Genomic DNA, 22,365 nt, shown 5'->3' with positions numbered 1-22,365 from the left:
AGCAAGCTAGCCATCCATGGCTCCTACCTTTGCAAAGCATTGCTTCTGTTTAAGCCACTCTGACAGTCTAGGAGTAACACACACAGGGAAGGTTTGGTATCGTCTCACTGCCCACAGTCTACTGCTCTGCTGCTCTCTAGCAGGCGCTGGCGGTCAGTCTAGTGCTCAGGAAGAGATGAGTCAGGAGCGGCACACACGCCCTGACCCGGCTGTCCTGTCTCCAGCACAGCTGCTGTGCTGTTCTGTTGCTCTATTTCTTCTGGGGGCGTCTCAGCCAGGCCGTTTTGGAGTCAGGTCATGGACACAGTTCTTGGCTTTCAAGTCTAGGAGACCCCAGGTGGCGTTTGTTGAAGGAAAGCGAATGAATGAACAGGAGCTGTGAAGGGCGCAGAGACGAGCTCGGGATAGTGTTTTTGACTGAACTGACCAGGGAGCGACTCTCAAGGGCCTGGAGCCGCACAGAAGGAAGTGGTAGAAGCAGCTCATCTAAAGGGCTGAGAGAGTTAAATGTGAGATGCTCACAGGCAGGGGCTCGGTGCTTAGTGCTGACCTCGTGCTATGAGCAAGACACAGTGGAAACAGCAAGAGCCATGCAGAACACATCAGCAGATTCATTTTGATCAAATATGTACAGAAAATTAAACCAAAAGGAGATAAGTAAATGCCATCAAATGTCAAGGAATGAGATGCAGACACCTGGATTAAGGGAGACAAGAATAGTATCCCTGCTGGGGCTGTTCTTGCCCAGGCCTGCTTCTTGTCTTGGAAGTCAGGGCAGTGGTCTGTTTGCTGAGCATAGAGTTCATCAGGTTGTTAGTCCCTTACTGGATGTGAACCAAACACCTGGAACCAAAAGGGATAATGTTTGTTTGACTCACGGCTTCAGCGGTGTCAGGGATCTGGTGATACTGGGATTGGTGAAGTAGAGCATAGTGACAGCTGGACCATGTTACCTCACAGCACACAGAAGGCAGAGAGATAGAGAGAGGACAACATGTTATCTCACAGCACACAGGAGGCAGAGAGAGAGAGAGAGAGAGAGAGGACAACATGTTACCTCACAGCACACAGGAGGCAGAGAGAGAGAGAGAGAGAGAGAGAGAGAGAGAGAGAGAGAACAAGATACAGTCTCAAATACATGCCCCCAGTGACCTACTACTCCCTTGGAGTAAACTCCCTTAGTTTACAAGGCAGGCACAAAAACCAGCTGGAGTGATATTTTCAAAAAACCCGTCTACAGCTTTCAGTCATCTCTTTGTATTAAAAAAAAAAAGAAATACAAGATAATCTAAAAGGAGGGGAAACTACGTATAGATTATTTACACCTCTGATAAATAGACTGGTACTGACTCAGGCGCTGGTCCGCCCAGGATACACAGTGAGAATAGGTTTGTGGGAGGGGCTCTGGCTCTGGCCTGCCCCCCAGGCTTGGGATAAAGTTAAGTTGCTTACCTCACACACAGGAAGCTCTGGGGCAATCTCCAGCACTGCACAAACCGGGCACAGTACATACCTGTAATCCCAGCACTAGACAGAGGTGGATTCAGGAAGATCAGAAATTAGGGTCATCCTCAGCTGGACAGGGAATTTAAGTCCAGTTTGAGCTACATGAAATGCTGTAAAGGGAGGAAGAAAGGGAGGGAGGAGAAAGAAAAAAGAAAGGACGGAAGGAAAAAAGAAAGGAGCAAAGAGAGATGCCAACAAGGAGATTCAATGCCATGCTGCGGGTAGCTAATGTGAACACTTCTGCTCCACCCCAAAAAGAGGGGGCAAAGGTTAAGTCCATTCTCCTCTTGCTATGCCATCCTTTGCAGAAACACTGCCTACCCAACTTCTGCTTTTAATCTCCACCACACTCAGGATGGGTCCGGGTCCATGCCACAGGCGCACACCAGCCCGACCCCAGGCTGGACGAGAGACGGCCCCACAGTCAGGCGGACAATCAGAGTGGCTTGGGCAGAGACGGCCCCACAGTCAGGCGGACAATCAGAGTGGCTTGGGCAGAGACGGCCCCACAGCCAGGCGGACAATCAGAGTGGTTTGAGCAGAGATGGCGCCACAGCCAGGCGGACAACGAGAGACGGCCCCACAGCCAGGCGGACAACGAGAGCGGTTTGGGCAGGTTTGGAGTTTATTTGCTGCAGTTCCTTGGAGCTAGTTTACAAGGCAAAAACAAACAAAAACAGCTGGAATAATAATATTTTTAAAAAACCCTGTCAACAACTTTCAGTCATTTCTCCGTATTTTGACAATTTTTTTTTAAAACAAATACAAAATAATCTAAAAGGAGGAAAACTATGTATGGATTATTTACACCTCTGATAAATAGACTGGGACTGAGCCAGATGCTGGTCCGCCCAGGACACACCCATGAGAACTGCTGTGCAGGAGGGGCTCTGGCCCTGGCCCGACTCCCCCACAACAGGGACCGGCACTGCCTGGTTCTCTACCAGGAGGCTCAGTTTCCAGCCTGGACCCTCTTCCGTCACTGTCGCCTTCACACACTCCAGCATCAAGCACCTGAAGCCACTCGAGGCCGGATCCACAGGAAGGGGGCCAGAGTGCTGCCCCCAAACTCACCCCTCTTTGCAAAGCTATTTCCAGAGGTGCTGCCCCCTTCTGAGATTGAGCTCATGCAGCCCAGTGGGGGCCCATGGCTCCTCCAACCTGCCTGGAGGCAGCATTCTGCCACTGAGGCCCTGGCCACATGGAGGAGCAGGAGCTGCCCTGAGAGTCCCTGAGAGAACGGCAGGAGATGCTGCATTTCCTGGCTCCCTTCACACTGAGTCAGGAGACCAGGGCCAGCTCACACACATGCCATGGCATGCCATGTCATAGAGGGCAAGGGGACAGAAAGGCCACCTCACCCTTGCTTGACTGCACCCTGCTGAGCAAAGCCCCTGCTCCTGGAGGCTACCACAGAGTGCACCAGAATAGTCCAGTTGGGGATACATTTGAGGCAGAAAAGGCTGAAGCCCCAAGGGGATCAGATAAAACCTACTCCTTCCTCTAGAACGAGGAATGGAGTTCTCAGGGAGGAGAAAGAAAAACCAGCTATGAAACAGTCAGCCACCCGGGACCATGGGGTGACCTCCTCACAGTTTTGGTTAATAGGAAAATGCAGACTTTCCGCTTTAAAGCGCAGTGGGCCTGGATACTGAGGGCCAGGCAAGGAGCTATCTACTTCACCCCATCCCACAGGCACTGGGCAGGAGCTACCCATACTGCCTGCCTGCTGCCCTACTGGGGCCCTGGAGGCCTCCCTGTGTCTGCTGGGTGCTGCCAGCAGCTCTGCTTTTGCCCCTCTGGGGTGCCAGCAGTCCCAGAGCCCCTTTCTAGGGGAGGCTTCCCAAGCAGGGCACAGGAGAGCAGGATACAGTGCTACGTTCACTTTTGCTTAAAAAAACAAAAATAAATCTTTATAGTGCGTGGCTTCTTTTCCTTTCCTCCTTTCTCCTTAGTACGTAAGAGTACGTCCTCACAGGCATCTGTGGAGCAGAGGTGAAGGCCCTTGGCCAGGAACACTGCGAGGTAAAGAGAGAGCTCTGGGCGCTGCCGTCAGCCCGCTGAGCCGAGGCGTGGGGATCGCAGCGCTGCTCTGCTAGCAGCGATTGGTGCTGGGAGCGGCTCCAGCGCCCAGGAGTGGCAGTAGCCGTCTCCAGCCCCAGCCCTCACTGCCACCCTTCTCCCACCTAGAAAACTGCGAAAGCTGAAGCTTAGTCTCTGGGAGCTGGCAGGGACTGGCAGGGGAACCCTCTGCTCTCCTTTGCTGGGCTCCGCAGCGCCCCTCAAGGGGAGGCAGGAGAAAGGGCCACAGCTTCCTGGGCTGGCTGTGCCCTGGTTCGCTCTCAGTGTCTCTTTGTGGAGGAGACCTTCTTTTTCCGTGCTGCAAGCATCTCGTAGAAAGGGTCTCTGCTGATGGCAGCTCTGGAGGGCAGAAAAGGGAGAGAAGAGGCATGAGGGGCAGACTGACTTAGGCTACCAGCTGTCACCAGGAATGCCCACCCTCACTCTGTCCAAGCTTAAGGTGACACACAGGGACATGTAACAAAGTAACTGTGGAGGACTCTGCCTATTTTAAACTAACATTACTTAACATTTGTGAGTAGACTCATACATTTCGTAGCTGAGCTCCAAGTATGGGGATGTGGTTTTCTCAGCCAAGCGACTGTCCTCTGTAGCCCTGAGTGCCATGCCGTAATAAGTTACTCCACTCGTGGTGTTCGAGAGGCTGGCATGGACGGCAGAGGAACTTCTGGGGGCCTGTGAGCACCAGCTCCATGTAGACGAGAGCTGCTGCTGGGGGCCCAGTGTGAAAGGGAACAGCCATGTTGAGGGAGGGCATGCATGACCTGCACTAGACAGTGGAGGCGGCTAAGGCCACAGAGCTGGTGCTTGGCCTCCTAGGGAAGCAGAGTCTGTGTGATGCTTAGTTCTAGTGGTCACCAGCGACCCAGAGTCCACAGCACACACATTCCAGTGCTCGCTCTCCCTGCCACAATGCTGGCAGCTAGCTGGGTCTAACCATAGGGACTCAGCACCCAAAGGAATATGGCCCGTCAGAAGTCTCTCATTTTCAGGGTGCAGGTGATTCTACTTTGGCTTCTGGGGGTGGCTAACTTTCTGGTAGGCTGCTTGTCCTTGTAGAGCAGTGCTCATGACGTCCAGATGAAATTATGCTTGGAAACGGTGCCAAGAACTAGGTTGGCATCAGACACTCCTCAGTTATGGGCTGTGTTTAGCTCCCTCTTTATCCCTGGTTCTGAGATCTTGCCCTGTTAATTCTTGGCATTGGAAATCGTATCACTCTGCTCCAACAGGTACAGGCTCCCTGTGGCTGACAGTGGACACCTGTGGTTTACTGAGTGTCTGCTTGCAGCCTGGACTCCGTTGAACTCAGTATTGAGATGGACATGTGCAACAGGAGTCTGCTCAGGCTGCTGGGAACCCCTAGGAAGGGCAGCTGCCAAGGGAAAGTATCTTGGCTCTTCTACAACTCCGCAAAGCCCATCACCCCAGTGCTCTCTTGTCTCTCCCCCCAACACAGGTTCTGAGCCATGCAGTGTCGCAGCTCCTCATCTGTGGGATGGTGTTTACCATTTTCTGGGCCTTCCTCATGGGGATGTCCCGGGATGTAGAGACCACGACACAGAGTCCCAGCATCTGCATATCCTCCAGGTGCAGAGCCAGGTCACCCAGGGAAACATTAAGACTAGTTGGGGGAGTTGTGAGAGGAGCTTGGCAGTATCATGAGGAAGTCTAGCATCCACCAAAGGCCCAGTATTCACAAGAATTCAACAGCATTTTAAAGAACACTCCATTTTTCTGATTAGAGCAGCAAAAGCTTATATAATAGCCAAAATGGATAAAAATAGCCAAAATTCTTTTGAAAGAATTGAGGGGAAGGAGCCTTTACCAAAGCATATTCTACTGTCAGAGGCAACGGGTGTTCACATGGGAAGACAGTGGTCCACACAGGCCGGTCAGAGGCTATTCAGACTGTGGTATAACCACGTGCCAAACAGACACTTACTGGATCGAGAGAATAGCTCCAACCCTCACGCTAAACCACAGGCAAGAAATGAACTTCCAACAAAAGGGCAAAGGAGATATCGAGTGCTATCTGTTCCCTGGTCTCAGGTCTTTTCACGACACGGAGCCAATGCTCAGAGGATGGGTTGCCTACCTGGCCCCATCTGTAGACCATAACTGTCACAATGCCTGTCACTTAAGGACAATGCCTAAATCAGGGCAGCATTCTCTCAACCTCAGCACTCTACCTTAGTCCTCAAGCAGCCCTCTAAGTTGGGAATTCCAGAGAAAGATGGGTAACACGCCCCCCAAAATATCAAGGACTGCACTGGTGACCTGAGTCCAAGCCCCAGCCATCTGCTCCCTTTCTTTCCAGAGCAAAGCACCAGCCCCGCTGGACTGGCACTCCTACGCTGTCTCATCTTGGGCAAACACTGCACTGGGTGAGTGAAGTCCTCAAACGTAATTTAGTCTAGGTAACAGTTACGTCCCGAGGAAAGGCTGTAGCTTAGTGGAAGGCATGTTATGTCTGACGACACAGAGGCAGCCTGTGACCTGATGGCATATCTCCATCACTCCTCAGGTCACTAGGACCCAGATAACAAGGAAAGCTAAGGAAAACACCTGCATAACTGAAGATCGAAGCCCTCAGAACTGTGACTAAGAATGTATTACTGCAAGGAATAATTGCAGAGAAGGTGGGGAAGTCAGACCGCACAATGGCCATCTTCCTGGGGCAAGGAGAAAGATGCCCATCACCCAGGTTTCATCTGAGTCCCAGGGGCAATGTTGGTGGAAGATGTCAATGAGCTTTGCAAAGCCTGTTTCGAGTCACGTGCCACACTGGGACGTTCCTGTCTCTGCAGTAAACCTCACGTTGTGGGACTTGGAGAAGCTCCTCCACAAAGGTTGCTGTGTTCTCACAGCACATGGTGAGGGCTGGACTCTGCTTCATGACCGTGCATCTCCCTTCTGCCCCTTTCTACAACTCTCATGACCTATGCGCCGCAGCTCCCATATCTGTGACTGGGAGAACGGTCTCTCTGGATAAAAAAGTACAACGAAGTCGAGCGCTATTCACTGAGGAGGCACCAGGGAGAGAGCTGTTCCCCCAGCCACGTACACAATGGAGGTAGGTGGCCTTTGTCCCCACTCTGGGCCTTTGAATTCTCTTAGTGCCTTAGGCTGCAGACATGACTTAGTATGGCTCTAACAGGAAGAAAACCAAAGGCCTGCTGGGAAGCAAGCTGGGAACCCAGAGCTGGAAGGACAGGAGCTGCAGAGGAGAGGCCAGTCCTCCAGCATGTGGGGGCCACCTACTTGATGCACTTGATCCACTCCTCCTTCTCTTCGGGAGTGGGGGCTGAGATGCGGTACACAGTGTGGTTCCCTTCCACCACTCGCCCGTCGGCCTCCGTCTTACAGGCCTTAATCACCTGGTCTTTATTGTCAGGGATATAAAGTTCAAAGCAGTTCTGAGAAGAAGAGAAAGTGCAGTCAGATTTTAGGAAGCTGCTGACCAAGGAAAATATTATTTCCCCACACCCTTTTCTTACTCTCAAGAACTATACATTAGGGAAGTGAGGGCAGAGGACAAAGTCAGTTGATAAGGTGCTGGCCATAGGAGCATGAGGACCTGAGTTTGCTTCTGCATTTAAAAAGCCAAGTATGTGTTAAAGCCAGGTGGTGGTGGCACACACATTTAATCCCAGCACTCGGGAGGCAGAGACAGGAGGATCTCTGTGAGTTCAAGGCCAGCCTTGTCTACAAGAGCTAGTTCGAGGACAGGCCCCAAAGCTACAGAGAAACCCTGTCTCGAAAAACAAAAGACAAAAAACAACAACAAAAAAATTTTAAAAGCCAAGTGTGGGCCAGTGTGGTGGTGCACACCTTTACACCCCTCCCCCTGCTCTTGGGAGGCAGAGGCAGGTGGATTTATGAGTTCAAGGCCAGCCTGGTCTACAATGCAAGCTCTAGGACAGCTAGGGCTATGCAGTCTCGAAAAAACAAAAATAAATAAGCAATAAAAATATAAATTTGTGTGTGGGTACACAGGCAGGTGCGCTGAACGAGCATGGTACGTGGAAGACAACCTTGAGTGCCAGTCCCTGTCTCCTACCTTGATTGAGACAGGGTCTCACTGCTGTTTCCCACTGCATACGCGAGGTTAGCAAGCCCATGGGCTTCTCCATTCCCTGCTTCACTGCAGGAGTGCTAGTGACACACGTCACCACACCCAGCTTCTCTGAGGATCCCAACTCAGGTTCTGGCGCTTGCCAAAACTTGTCTCACTCACACTTTCTCCCCCAGCCTGAGACCCTGTCTCAGAAAACAAGGTGGGCAGTTCCTGAGGAACGATACCTGAGGTTGACCTCACGTGCATATGTGTAAACACATTCCCCATACACGTGCACCTGCACACATACACAAGTATTTCTTCTATGTAAAAAGACACTCAGACTAGAACACTGCAGGATGTCAACTGTGTTTCAGACCTCTCTGTTGACTGAGATGCTGGCCTGACATCTGCTGGCTCCATTCCTGACAGACAGGAGCACGCACAGAGCTGCAGGGGAAGGCTGCTCCCACGCCTCATAGTGCATCGGTTATAAAGTCAGCACTGAGCTGCGGGTGCTCACAGCTGACCTGTAGGGGACGGCTCAGTCAGTAGGTGATGGAGGCAGGCCGACTAAAGACAATAAGGCTATTTGTTTCATCTTTCCCTTGAACACTAAGGATAATCAGAACAGGGGGAGGCAAAGGCATGGCTTTGTTTTCTAGGTTCTCATGTCTGTCTTCAAATGCCTTTGAATGTCACTCTTCTTCAGAGCAAGGTTATGACCAGCCCTTCTGGCCCTGCGCATTGTCACAGGAACACTTACTGGCTTTTTGGAGTCTTCTACCTCTCGGATGCTCAGATTCTCTAAGGGGATGATCCCACGAGGCTCTTTATCCTGCAAGAGTACAGAAGGATGTCACTCTCGGCTGAGGAAACACCTGCTTCCCCCTCAGCCCATTCTGACTTCTCCCAGATTGGCTTCAGCCACCCTTGGGTTCTACAACGGGATCAGGGTCAGCAGTGTGTGGCAAAACTGGGAAAAATCCAAAACCCTCTGCAGATCACAAAGTCAGAGAGCTCAGCAGGTGCCATCAAAGTGTCCCTGGGAATGACCCATGGGGCATCAAGCAGGAGACGTGTCTTCCCCCTCCTCCATGTCCTTTCCTAGCCGTGGTTCTGAGCAACTAACTCCTGGAAACATTTTCAGGCCTAGGTCTAGGCCCTCCTGCTCATGCCTGACATAGGGACTCCAGCTGAGTTTCAAATTGCCTCTTGCTCACTGCACATCACCTTAATTTGTAACCCCTGGGACAGCTGCTCCAAGATCCACAGAGGTGCCTGAGCTCAGGTCCAGACAGACCCTCACCCCCTCCTTCACCTCAGCTGGCCCTCTGAGGTACTGCCCATTGTGTCAGCCAAGGCCCCCACCATGAACATACTTCTACCCATACCAGCCAGCTAACCTAGGTCAAGACGTGGTGCTCCTCAAACATATTAGTCAGAGTTATATATGTACAATATGTCAAAAATGAGCTGAAGTCCTGTTCTGCCTTCTAGATCATTCTGGTCACTAGTTAAGAGACTCCAGACGATTTCCCTGGAATCTCTGGGGACCAAGTGTTTGCCACTCTACTTTCTATAGTGTGTCAAGAGAACTGGAGGAGGCTCGTGTGGAGCTTGTCCAGGGAAGAGCTGGCTCCACCTGTTGGCTCCCAGAAGCCCCAAAGGCAGCTTCCTGGGTGAACACACCATCCCATTACAGAGACAAGTCCTGCCCGCTCACTTCCCCACCCCTATCGGCGGTGGACTTTCCTCCCTCACTACTCTGCTCCACTCTCACTGGCCTGTGTCTTCCTCCAGGCCAAAGGGTGGAGTGGGCTGATCTCATGCCCAAGCTGCATCAAAGCTGCTCTGCAAGCCCAGCGATTACTCCGTTCCCACTGCCAGAGAGCAGCTGTGCCCTTTCTGCTCTGGTTGTCTCATCCCATGCACTCAGTTACTCTGTGTCAGTATCTCGTAGCCCTTGCTGGGAAACCTCTCCTTGCTGCCTAGACCCTATAAAGTCAAAGGAAAGAAGGGTTTTGGAGGGTGGGAGCCCTGGAAGGAAACCTACTTAGCCTTTTATGCACAGTACCCTGGGGAAGGAACAGGGTACAGACTCTTACTATTTTTATATACTTAACGTATTGTTCTAATGTTTGAAAAGAAGTTAAACACAGCAAAGTCAAGCCTGCATGCAGCACTTGGGCGGCATGCGTGGGGCCCTGGTGAGACATACTTTGAAAACAATTTCCTGTCAGGCCCACAGCCATCCTTGAATACTGAACTAAACCTGTTAACTCTATGAGGTTAACCTGGAACACACTATGTAGCCCAGGCTAGCCTCAAACTTGTGTAATGCTCCTGTTGCTTTTCTTAAACTTTCTTAAAACCATTTTGCACCTCCTTGACCACATATAAGGCTTCAGCCCTGCTTTCTCTGTGGGGTCAATGACTTTTAATCAGTGAAAATTCAGCCAAGTTAGCTACACCGACCTAGTTCAAGACTTTAGTCCAATATATATGCAAGAAGAACCACCTCTTACAGGTGCCCAGGAAGATGGCAGAACCATAGTGCCGTGTCACCAGTGTGGGAGCCACGGTCTGAGCACCAACACCCGATGGCTTCCTGCGTGTTCCGCCCACAGGAGTCTGGAGGAATTTTACTGGATATTTCTTATTCCTGCAGCTCCAAAAGGCACCTGCAGGAAGACTGTCCTGCAGTGACATCTTATCCCACTGAGCAGACACCCACGAGTTTCCATGGGATAAGGAAACTTCCTCCCATTCCATCCCGCCCTTTCTCTCTATTGTCCCTCTTCTCACCGGGGCTGCTCTTTGTGAGTCAGATCCTTTGGCATTTCTGAGACCACAGAAAATCTAAATTCTCCAGCTCATGATTATTATCCCTTTCACTAGGTTCACATGTCTTTCCTGGCAGCTGGCTCCAGTTCCTTGTTTCCAGCCCAGCTACAAACAAGCCCCCAACACTGTGTTCACTGCTCCTTCTCAGTTCTGGGACTTGTGTCTCCATTTTATCTAAAGTCAGGTGCTGGCTCTGAACCACAGTCTCCTGGCCAGCCCCTCCACACCCATTCTAAGATCTACCTTAGCTCTTCCTTGACCCCCCCAGGGAAGTAGGGGGACAGATCTGACTGTCTTCCCAGGCCCCGCTCTGGCTGTGTTTGGTTAGAGTGGTTTGGAAGTGGAGAACTGGACCAGCAGATACTCACCGTGGTGTACTCAAAGTAGTAAAGGCAGTTGTCTGTCAGAATGAACCAGCGCCTCTTCCAGGTCTTCACCCTGCCACCTGACAGCAAAAAAGAGGATGTTCTTGACAACAGACATCAAAGCAGGTGCATGCTACACACACACACACACGCACCCACCCACCCACACACACACCCACACACATACACACACCTCTCTTCCCAGTGAGGGCATGGGTCGGGCAGGGCATCAGGAGAACATTTAGATCATGGCAAAATTTACATCAGTGACAAGACACAGCCAAGACAGAAGCATCTTTCACAGAGGGAAAGTCTATGGTGTGAGCAGAGCAAGCGTGTCTGGGTGACACCCTGAGATGTCCCGACAGCAAGATGAGAGCATGGGCTAGGGAGGAAGACCCAGGGCAATGGCGGTGCAATGCAGTTGTACCTGAGGCTGGAGAAGCCAGCCGTACCCTGTGTGGTAGATACAGGCAAAGGAAAAAAGAAGGGAGGTGTCAGCACCCTGATGCAGGTGGCATGGGCAGGGAGTTCCATGAAGTGACAGGAGAAAAGATACAGAAAGTGAGGCAATATGAGCCCTTACAGCCAAACCATGGCTTTCCTCTCCCACCTGCCTGTGGAAGTTCTCACTGGCTTCAGCCCCCTTGGTTAGTGTCCTGAGAGTCATGTCCTCGAGTTCTAGGTGTGAACTGAAGCAGGGCTCCTTTACCAGGAAAGGACTAGCCTATCCAAGAGGTCAGTTCAGGAGCCTTTCCACTGTGGCCTCGTGTGACAAAGTACAGGAGGCAGCCCTGACAGCTAGGAGGTGGTGACTAGCAGCTGATCAAGGCCTTCCTTAGTCCTCTTCAATGCTAGCAAGATTTAAGCAGCAAAGTGTGGGCCTTGTGAAGTTACTCTGTGTTGGTACAGGGGAACTGTGCCCACTCTGAAGGAGGCTACATCCTCATTTGAATCATGCTCAGGATGCCCACTTTCCCCGACTTACCTCTGGTCAAGGGAGACCGTCTTGACACGAACCATTTGGAATTACCCAGGGGATTCCCGTGCTGACATGTACACGAGATTGCATAAACACACTCAGTCCCTGACCTTAGCACTATGGAGAAAATTACTTCTCTACAGTCTCCATGGAGGGCAGGGGAGTGGGACACCTGCCATGCCTACTCCCCTGCTCCCCTGACCTCTTGCTAACAGCCACGCAGAGCAGGGCAATTTTACAAAGACTGTTTCCAAATGCCAGCATCTGCATGCAGGCTCATCCCTAAAATCTGAGAGAAGAGGTCCTGCGGAACAGGTAGGACCTAGACCTTTCTGGGCTATTTTACAGCTCTGCCTGGGTGCCTGAGCTGGAGGGGTGAAGAAGGACATGTAGGCATCATTAACTACAAGATTCTAAATGACCGAGACCTAGGTTTCCCGATGGAGTGTGCCAGCCACCAACCCTTCTGTGTGGTGCACAGTGAGGCACTCTCCCTCATGGTGATCGTCTGTAAGTTTCATGGAAGCACCCCAAGGGGAAGTGGAATGAATGAGAAAAGACATGAGTAATATATGACATGCATGTTGGCAACAGGGAGGCTGGGCAGAATTAGAACAAATGAGAAGGAAGACAAAGAATGTGCTCAAAACTGAAGGCAGGTGGTCTTAAATTGGATCCCTTCCCATTTCTGAGTTTGAATGCTTCTGTCTTCCAGCCTCTTGGGGAGATCGTTTCCCATTCAGGGCTTGGTACACAAGGATGGCCAACCCATGCTGACCTCCCATGCACTCTGTCGCAGGACATTACCCCAGGTGACAATGGGGCTCAGGAAAGGGTGGAAAAAGTGAGTTAGATACCAAAAGAAACAAGATGGCAGGAAATCAAGAAGAAGAAGCAAAGCTGGGAAGTTCTGTCTGGTTATAAAGCTTCATTACGTCCCCCGGACAGTTTGCTGCACCACAGAGCCCTCTACCACAAAGCATCCTTGCGGGACCACGGGGAACACTTCCACGTGGAAAGAAAAACAGACATGGGACAAGCAGACAGATCGATGTGAGCTTAGGACAGTCCCTGTGGAACTCACAGGACCCCCCCCCCCTCCAGGGCTTCGCGGGCCTCCCTTAGACAGAAGGCTGCACTGCCCTAACGGTGCAGCCTGCCTGTTCCAAGCACTGGAAGGAATGACTGTGTTTGCTCTCCTAAGGGTGGCTCTGTTCTAGTCAAGCTTAGGCACAGATCCAAGGAGTATTCTGGTTCCTCTGAATGTTTCCCCATATCAGCAACCAGAGAACTACAAGGCCAATCTGAGTTTTGAGGATGACTCTTTGAAACAGATGGGGATTTGTACCAGAAGAAACACAGACAGAGGATCCAGCCTATGAGGCCTCCCTGATACTCAAGAAATGGAATCAAGGACTACAGGTAGGGGTTTCTGGTTTCGAGGTTTTAAAATTTCTGCTTGTGAGTGTGGAAGACACCATTTCTCTTTTTCATGGAAAGGCAAATGCCTCAAGTGTCTTCTAATTTAACCTTTCCTCAGAAGCACATGGCTTTGGGAGTTAACACAGCAGCACCCTGTTCTCTGATTCCTCACGTCAGAAATTACTTTTGATCAGATCGACATCAGGGGTCAATTTGAATCCAGCAATTCCTAGGAACACAAAGCCTGTGCTCCTCAGCCTTCCCCAGCTCGCTCCAGGCTAGGACTGCGAGACTACTTCCAGTTTGGGGCCTCTGACCTGGCGGCTGCTGTACCACTCTCTGCTCCAAGAGGAAGTGTGAACACTGCCCCAAACCCCTGATCCTGGCTGGTTCCCTAGGGACTGTACAGTAAGTTAGAAGCAGCATTAACACTACTACCAGCAATTAAAAAACAAAATAACCAAAAATAACAAAATTAAAAAAAAAAAAAAAAAAACCAAAACGCTGCAGCAATGACAGTGGCCTGGGCAGAGTGAGCGAGCAGGTTGCAGGGTTACATACCTCCTGGAGTTTGGGGCAAGGAAAAGGAGAGCCAAAATCATGGAAACATATAAATGAGGGAGAAAAGAAAATTAAAACAAAGAAATCAAACCCGATTCCTTAATCTTAAAGTGCAGCGCACCGGTGACATTTATGTATGCCTGGAGAGGGAGGTAGACCTGAAAACACTGGTGGGCAGCTGACCACCATGCTGGTCAGCAAGGTAGGAGGCCTTACCCACACCTGGCCTAACAGTGCCACAAATCCATTGTTGTAAGGCCAGCATTTGCCAGACTCCTCACAACCCAGAGCAAAGAGGGGGATGTGCACTTCTGAGAAAGTCAGTATCTTCCTTAAGACACCCATCACTTTTTAAATGTGTGCAAGGATGCACACACGTAACCCACAGATATACATGTACATATGTGTGTGCACAAAGACACACATGCTTATGGCTCTCTGCATACAGGGACATAGACAGACAACTACAGATGGCACAAAGTCCTACCATGTGCAGTGTACAGACACAGAGGACCGAGTCTCAGTGTGCCACAGTGGAAACACCCTAGGCAGCTGGAAAACGTGAAGCAATGGCCCCACGATGAACAAGTCCCACATCGTTAGTTTCATTCTTTAGGGTGAGCCTTGCTCTACCACCATGCCGGCTCCATGTCATGGCTCCAGGGATTCTCCTGCTGTCTCCTGCTTGTCTGGGATCACAGGTGTGCACCATTGCACTCCGTTTAAATTTTTGATTTTTTAAAAATATAGGATGCCTCATGAATTTGCATGTCAACCTGGTACAAGAGCCAAGATCATCTCTGTTCTAATTTTAGTGTCTCAGCTGTCAAAGCTAACACTTAGCATTCTCATGGAAACAAATTTCCCTGGAGGGGAAAATAAATCTAAACTTGGAGACACTTTTGAAATTCCTAGCACATTTCCTCTTCACTCCATGGGTTGGACAAAAAGAATGTGGAGCAGGTCACCCATGGGTTAAACATTTCAGACCCTCTGCTTAGAGATCACAGACTGTTGGCCACAGTCAGACACTGCAAGGCTCTAATCAGTGAAGCGGTACTTGAAGGGAATTTATGAATTGTCATGTGGGAACACAGGCTTTAGGCCTTATAAAGGAATGTCAACCCCAGCCTAGCTGGATGAATTAGTAGCAGAGGGTGTGCTATCTTACTTTTCTGCATGTGTCAGTAAGGGCCACGAGTGGGATGCTGCTTATCAGGACAAGTAACCGAGATGGAGGAGGAGCGTGTCTCTAATGGGTTACATCCTTCTGATATGGGATTAGCTCATCAAAGGCCAAGGCAGAAGGAAATGAATGTGCTCTCTAGAGTTCAAAAAAACTTGAATATTATCATGTCCAGAGAGTTCAGAGACATCTCTTATGTCTGATAATTAATAAAGCAATCACAGGTGGACATGGATGTACATGAGAACCCCCTGAATTTCTTCTGTTTACTTTGTCACCTTCCTGGCAAGGCATGACCATAAATCTTAACAATACAGGCTTACTTCTGGCAGAGGGAAGAGAAATGCACCTGCACTTTTTGATGACACAATCACTAATGTGGCTGATTGGGACTGGAAAGGGGGTCAATGCCAGAGCATGAGGAAGAGTGCTGTGGTTTGCGCTGCAGCCAAGGGCTCTAGGTTTGCCATGCACACTGCCTGTGGGAGCCAGATGCAGAGGGAAGTGATGATGCATTGGGTGGGGCAGGAGTGCCAGGGATAAATCTGGGATGGGAAGTAGAGAGATGGATATGGCTGGTTACCCTCCCAAGGGTAAGAGGGCAGAAAGGGGGAATGGATCAGGTCCCTAGAAAGTGCCTCAAAGAACATGGCCATCTATTCAGGAATGAACACACAGGGCCCAGATACACATGGGCAATGTTTACAAGGGAGCCCAGGAGTCTCCATTCTATGGTGAATGGCCATCAGCAGCTTTCTTTCTGGAGGTGGGACTTTTAATAAGAGCATAACTCAGGGCATTCTCTGTGGGTGGGATGCCTGTGACCTGCCCCTGCCCCACACCCCATGCCTGTGTGCACATAGCCCTTCTTCCTGAGCTCTACTGCAGGGACCCCATGCTGGGTCGCTGGGAGAGGGGACTCACCAAGTTTCAGCAGCCAGCCTTCTCGGTCCGGGTTGAAGAAAGTGTGGGTGAGGTCATTCCCGTCATCTTCCGGGATTTTAAAGGGTTCGTTTTTTATGCTCTCATAGAGATTCTGGGACAGAAGATGACATTGCATGTTTCATTCTAGAAGTAGCTTTTCTTCCTCCCCTCTGTCTACTCATCCCACAGGCACTCACTGTGAGCCTGTAGTAAGAACTAGAGAAGAACACAACCATTTTTCTGCTCTACATCAGCTCACAGGGACAAAAATAAGATGCCTGGTGGATAATTAAGGAAGGAAAAAAATAGCAGCTTGGAGTCTACTCAAGCCTTTAGTTTCAGATTTAGAAGCCTCTTCCCCTTCCTGTTTCTTGCTGGCCTTTGTGAAATTCACATATTGAAATGAATTAAGAGAGCAGGCACTTGGCAAGTTATTCTTGTTTCCTCTCCTCTAAGGACGATCCTCAGCCAGCTGAAATGAAGCCGCCCTGGCCCTGCTCACCCGGAGCAACTCCTCGGGCAGGTCTCCTCCATCATTGATGCCTCGATTCATGGCAATGAACCTCTCCACTGTAGGCTTGTCCTTGACATTGGGGTTGTGTAGGCTGGTGTTCAGCATAATGATGGCAAAGGAGAGGACGTAGCAAGTGTCTAGGGAAGAGAAGAACAGAATGTAAGAGTAAGGGAAACACCCACTCAGGACAGGAGACACCAACCCAAGTAAGATCAGGAATACAAAACCATGGGCAGTGAGAGTAGGTGAGCCAAGTGCACACATGTTCCTAGGCTTATGCTTATGAAAGGAGCAAGGCACATGAGTACACTAAAGATTCAGACAGAAAACAATAAAATGGCCATCTGGGCATGGTGGAACATGTCTTTGGTCCCAGCACTCAGGAGACAGATTTCTTGTGAGTTCCAGCACAGTCTGATCTCTAAAGAGAGTTCCAGGCCATCTAGGGCCACATAACAAAACCCCAAACCAATACAATGCATAGAAAAGAAAAAAACTACCCACAATTCTATTTAGTAATGTTTGGTCTGCTTTATTTCTTCTATATAAATGTGACTATGTAGAAAAATCATGTTACAGACATGGTAACACACTGTCCCCCCAACGCATATATATGGATACTTACATAGGGGTAGGTACATAAACATACACAATACACAGGTGACAGATAACACACACATACATAGGTGATAGACACACACACATATATACACACGTATTAATACACATATACACAGGTGATAGGTACACACATATACACACATACACAGGTGATAGATACACATATATACACACATACACATGCTTTTTGTTCATCTTATCATTTTCCCATGCCAATATCTTTTTAAAAACATGATTTTCTTTCTTTCTTTTTTTCTAAGACAAGGCTGTGCTTAACTAGCCAACTACAGTCATAATTCTGCTTCTGCCTCCTGAGTAGCTGGGAAGATAGATAAAATCACAGCAGTCAGCTTCTGGAGACATCTTTAACAGTTACATGCTTGGTAATTCTGAACCCAGGGCCTCACGCACAGAGGCACACACTCCACCACTACGTCACACCCAGGTCTTTACTGCATCTCTGTCGTCTCTTCTGGATACTTCCGATCTTTCACAGTTATACACACCATTAGCAAACTGTTCCTCGTGTCTCAGAAACCCTCCACTGCCTAGAAGAGAACCTGTGGAGAAAGCTTTCCTCCCCACTCACACAGAAGCCTCCTCACGCACCTGTGGACTGGAACACCCCGTTATTACACTGACAGTACCGCTGGGCAAAGGCCTCCATCATCCGGTCGATCTTCTGGGCCTCTCCAGGGAGCCGGAAGCTCCACAGGAACTGCCTAAGGGTGGAGACAGGAGCACTGCTTTGACCTGCCTTGCTGCTGCTGGTGGCTATATCAGAGGGCAAAGGGAGGTGAGGGGGCTTCTGTCCACTTTTACAGAAACTGAACTGAAGCGAATTTAGCCACTGCCCATCACTGTGGCTTTAACTGGAGGTAAAGTGCTTAGGTAAACCAAGATGTTGAGATTTTCCTATTCCAAAGAACAGCACCCCTCCTCAGAATAACACACAAAATTGAAGCACAGGAGTTAATCATTTAAAATGAACTCTAAGGTAAGGATTCATTCAGAGCATTCATGATGAAACCATGGAAGTCACATGGACCCACGTCATGGGTTTAAATGCGTCTGCAATTATTGCATGTATTAAAATCATAGCTCAAAAAATAACCTCAGAATTTATACCTGTAGCAGAGAAAGTTAAAAAGACAATGTCTTTAAAAGACATAAAATAAGTTTGATTAAAAAATTAAAGTTGCTGGGCAGTGGGGGTGCAGGCCTTTAATTCCAGACTCTGGAGGCAGAGGCAGGAGGATCTCTGTGAGTTCGAGGCCAGCCTGGTCTACAGAGTGAATTCCATGATAGCCAGGGTTATATAGAGAAACCCTGTCTCAAAAAACCAAAAAAAAAAAGTTAATTTATTTTTTCTTTTTAAAATGAAGTGAGATACCTAGTTTAGGGCAAGATATTAAAGGGCTCTATATTCTGAATAGTAGAAACAATTTTTGAAAAAATATTTGAACACTGGACAGTCCTTCCACCCCCTAAACCAATGAGCAGTCTTAGCATGTTTTCCCACTCATAGGCATGTACACTGGCCCCTTAAATACTTCAGCACAGTCACCAGGACCCCCGCAAGGGGACATTAGTCAAACAGCACACAGGCCCCGCTGACAACACCCACCGCAAGGCCTGGACGAGGTTTAAGTCGGTGAACTCGTGGAGCTCGACAAATGCATGCAGGACCTGGATGCTGAACTCATCTCTGTCAGGAAACAAATAAGAGATGGGATGGAGCACAAGTCAGACCCCTGACCCCAAACAGATGGTATCCCCAGAGTCCCAGGCCATGAGGCTTCTCAAGCCTGGCCATCCACAGAACGACGCTGGACTGGCTCTGTTTACTAACTAGACAAGCAAGGAACCTGCATCCCCGGACAGGTAAGTTACTGTTCCTCAGCACACTTCCACTCAATACCATGGCTCCTGCTGCCTTAGGACCACAGCTACCCCATGAACTAAGGAACTTGTCTCTTCCCATGAGTCTGACTATCCTCTCTAAATGCCTTACCTCTCCCCAAGGTAGTCACCAATGGCTGTTTTGTTAAGCCCTTCCCCTTTATATAAGAATTGGGCAATATCTTCACAAGTGTTCTTCAGCAGGTCATTTTCTATTAAGAACTGGATCCCCTGCAGAAAGACCAGAAAGAGTCAGTGAGTGTGGGCCCTGGCACACGTACAGTAAACATCCACCAGTGGACACAGGGATGGGGCATTGCAGGGCACCAGACTCAGGACAGTGAGGTAACCACCCAGCACGTACACCAGCAAATAGCAGCTTAGAACAAACACTGCTGGTTCCCCTCGATCACCAAGGAGGCTGTACCTTAAGACTCTGGGGTTTTGTCACTTCTTTTTGCGTACCTTTTTAGGATCCATGTTAAATTTCTTCCTGCCCATGGCTACCTGTTTGTTCCTCTGCATGTTCTTCCTGGAAGAGAAGTGCAGCCATTAGTGCTCGGCAGCGGGAGCTCTGGGGCCTTCAGCAGTCTTCACGAGCACCGCTGACAGTTTTGGAAGACTGGGCCAGCCTGTTGTCTTCAAGGTCTGTCAGCACAACACTCCTGCCTATTGCTGAGTGACATTCCTCTGCATGTCTACCTCCCTCTGCTTTTCAGATGGCAGATGTAGAGTCAAGTCTGGGGTCATTACGCCCAGGGCTGCTCTCAGCATGTGTCGACGCGTGTGGTGGCCATGTTTTCCTTCCCTTCAGGCAGAAGGGTCAAGGCTGTATGGAGATGGTCATGTAGTGCTTTCACAGTCAGCTTTTCAGATGCTGTACAAGCAAGCTGCAGTTTTCATAACTGTGCATTAGACTAAACAAATGCAGGTTCATAGACCATGCTTCCCAGGGTGTGGTCCACACACAGATGAGGGAGCGCGTCAGACATGCAGAATGCCAGCTCTCACCTAGTGTGTCTGCCCATTTTATCCAATCCCACAGACGAACTGAGTTACAGGTTCTGGGCTACTGAGTGACTCAGAGTTTTAGGGGTAGAGGCTAGGTGACATTTCTAAAACCTCCTGTAAGCCTGGCTATACCTGGGAACTGACAGTAATTCTACCGTTTCTGAGCCAACGAGCTATTCAGAAATAGCTTACGCATTGTTTTAAGGAGCACATCAGCACTGGCCAAATCCCCAAAGTTCTTTTTTTTTTCCCCTTTCTTCTTCTTTCCTGGTTGAGACAGAGGTGACTGTAGCTCAGGCTGGGCTGAAATTCACAACATTCCTCCTGCCTCTGTCTCCTAAATGCTGGGATTACACGTGTGAGCCCACCATGTTTGGCCAGCCTGACTTGAGGTTTGGAATGAACAGGTATGAGTCTTAGGTTATCTAATTACATTTTCCCTAAATCCAATACTACTACTTTGATCCATATTTAAAAAAAAATACAAGAAAAAAGCTGTTGGGCTATTTCCTATAAGAGTGTGCAATATTTAGGGGCCCTACAATGGCAAGGCACATAACCACCCACAAGGGCCCTCAGCATCCTTTGCCTTGGTTTGGTTCCTTGCTGAAGGCTTCTTGGGCCTCTGACAAGCCCAGAACCCAGAGCCCAGACTTCAGTAGTACACTTCCAGATCTCTACCAGCTACAATCACTGCTTCTGACCACTCTGGGTGCTTACAGCAGTGGCTGGCTAACTTCACTAGTTCCCCATGAATCAGCTCCCGGCCCTACCCATTCAGAGTGGCCGCTGATGACTGCCTGACATATCACAGGATGCGGCTAGCTAAAGTTCCCAGTTCTCCATGAGTCAGTTCTTGTCCCTACCTGTCTAGCATTGCTGTTTATGACTGATGGGACAGTCACTGTCAGTGGCTGGCTAAATCATCAATGGGTCAGCTGTCCTAACTTCAGCACAGTCTCCCTTGGAGAGCAGCTGTATCAACTAGGTCAATTGAGAAAGCTTCTCACAGTTTTACGTTGTCTCTATTTCTTACACAGCATTTGGAGTTACTGCTACAAAATGCTTATCAGGCCTTTGATTACAAGTATGACAACTACCTATGGAAAACCAGAATTAATAACAAATCCCAACTATACAGATGCTCAGAATCTGCAGAACAGCTCTCCTTTCAGGATCTTTAATTCTGGAAAACTAGCTTAAACTCCAAAGTTTAAAGCATAAATCACTGAAGTATGGTTCTTGAGCTCACAGGCACCAGATGCACTGATGAACGGTGGTGTTTTTTCTTTGTTATTTTTTACATTTTTTATTTATTTGTATTGTTTGTGTACACTTACACAATGTGCATGCATGGGTGTGGAGGTCAAAAGACGGCTTTGTGGAGTCTGTTCTCTCCTTCCACCTCTACATATGTTCCAGGGATTGAATTTAGGTCATCAGGCTTGCAAGGCAAGCACTTTTATATGCTGAGCCATCTTGTCAGCCCTTATATGTTACCTTTAAGGCATTCTTTATGTCTTGAGCTTCATCAGATGATAGTGTTACTTGTCTACTCAAAACCATGGTATCCTGTTGTCCACTCACATAGAACATCTCCAGACCTGTCCTGGTTCTCTAGCTCAGGATGGGCAGGTCAGGACTCCATGGAGAGCTAAGCACTAGTGAATAAGAGAGCTGAGGGTTCTCAGGGCCTATCTTTGGACACTGCTGAGGTCTTTCATCCACTGGAACTGTGATAACCCACAGGACATTAAGCAAACAGTACCTTGAATCCCACATATATGTGCTGGCACAAAAAGACACAGAAAGAAAGCATACTATGATATTAATCGTTCTCTCTCGGTTGCTGATTTGGGAAAATCTGTTTTCTTCATACTTTTCCATCTTTTACCAGATTACTGCAATAAACATCTACTCCTGGACAGTGCAATGACTCAGCAGGTACAGGGACTTGTAGCTAAGCTGACAACCTAAATTCAACCTCTGGACCCACACGGCAGGATGGAACCAGCTCCAGAAAGGTGTCCTCTGACTTCTACGTGTGTGCTGAGGCACATGTGCTCATTTTCACTAAATAAATAAATACATATAATTTTTAAAATTAAAAATTCCACTTATAACCAGGAAAAGGCCAATAATTTTCTTTTTTAAGTCAGGGATAATTCTAATTCAGTGTGAGGCTTGCATCCCAAGGACTCATTCAGTCTGACAGGTATGTATGCCCTGGTGACCACCCCACTGGGTTCTGGTCAGGTCTCCCCTGACACCTGTCAGCATCCACTGCTATTTTTGATGGTATATTCCTATCTTCTGTCTCAGCTTTATGATAGAAGTATGTATTGTGTCCATGTGGTACTGTGTACACACATATGAACTGCT

The 22,365-nt window shown here is 49.0% G+C and overlaps 1 protein-coding gene and 1 long non-coding RNA gene across 3 annotated transcripts in view; both read right to left on the bottom strand.

Moving 5' to 3' along the window:
* Positions 1 to 824: 824 nt before the first annotated feature.
* On the bottom strand, positions 825 to 1,856 carry LOC121436041. Its single transcript, XR_005972641.1, has 3 exons — positions 1,828 to 1,856; positions 1,514 to 1,616; positions 825 to 843 (listed from the first exon to the last, which is right to left on the bottom strand). It is a non-coding gene; the product is annotated as an uncharacterized LOC121436041 (long non-coding RNA).
* A 257-nt stretch (positions 1,857 to 2,113) lies between these two features.
* Cyth1 (cytohesin 1) overlaps positions 2,114 to 22,365 on the bottom strand; it is an 81,874-nt gene continuing 61,622 nt past the window's right edge. Inside the window, exons 4-13 of one of the 2 annotated variants that reach the window (XM_041635813.1) lie at positions 19,438 to 19,504; positions 19,085 to 19,203; positions 18,698 to 18,778; positions 17,680 to 17,792; positions 16,438 to 16,586; positions 15,936 to 16,047; positions 10,864 to 10,940; positions 8,415 to 8,486; positions 6,853 to 7,007; positions 2,114 to 3,927 (exon numbers count right to left, since the gene is read on the bottom strand). In XM_041635813.1, the coding sequence (XP_041491747.1) occupies positions 3,849 to 3,927; positions 6,853 to 7,007; positions 8,415 to 8,486; positions 10,864 to 10,940; positions 15,936 to 16,047; positions 16,438 to 16,586; positions 17,680 to 17,792; positions 18,698 to 18,778; positions 19,085 to 19,203; positions 19,438 to 19,504 (1,024 nt within the window). In that variant the 3' untranslated portion in view covers positions 2,114 to 3,848. Of the gene's footprint in view, positions 3,928 to 6,852; positions 7,008 to 8,414; positions 8,487 to 10,863; positions 10,943 to 15,934; positions 16,048 to 16,437; positions 16,587 to 17,679; positions 17,793 to 18,697; positions 18,779 to 19,084; positions 19,204 to 19,437; positions 19,505 to 22,365 lie in introns of both variants that reach the window. The other variant, XM_041635814.1, reaches the window with a different exon arrangement.

Source organism: Microtus oregoni, unplaced genomic scaffold (genome assembly GCF_018167655.1).
Source record: "Microtus oregoni isolate MIOR12 unplaced genomic scaffold, Mior012 000048F_ref0000485, whole genome shotgun sequence".
Taxonomy (NCBI): Eukaryota; Metazoa; Chordata; class Mammalia; order Rodentia; family Cricetidae; genus Microtus; species Microtus oregoni.
This window is presented reverse-complemented; position numbering and strand designations above follow the sequence as displayed.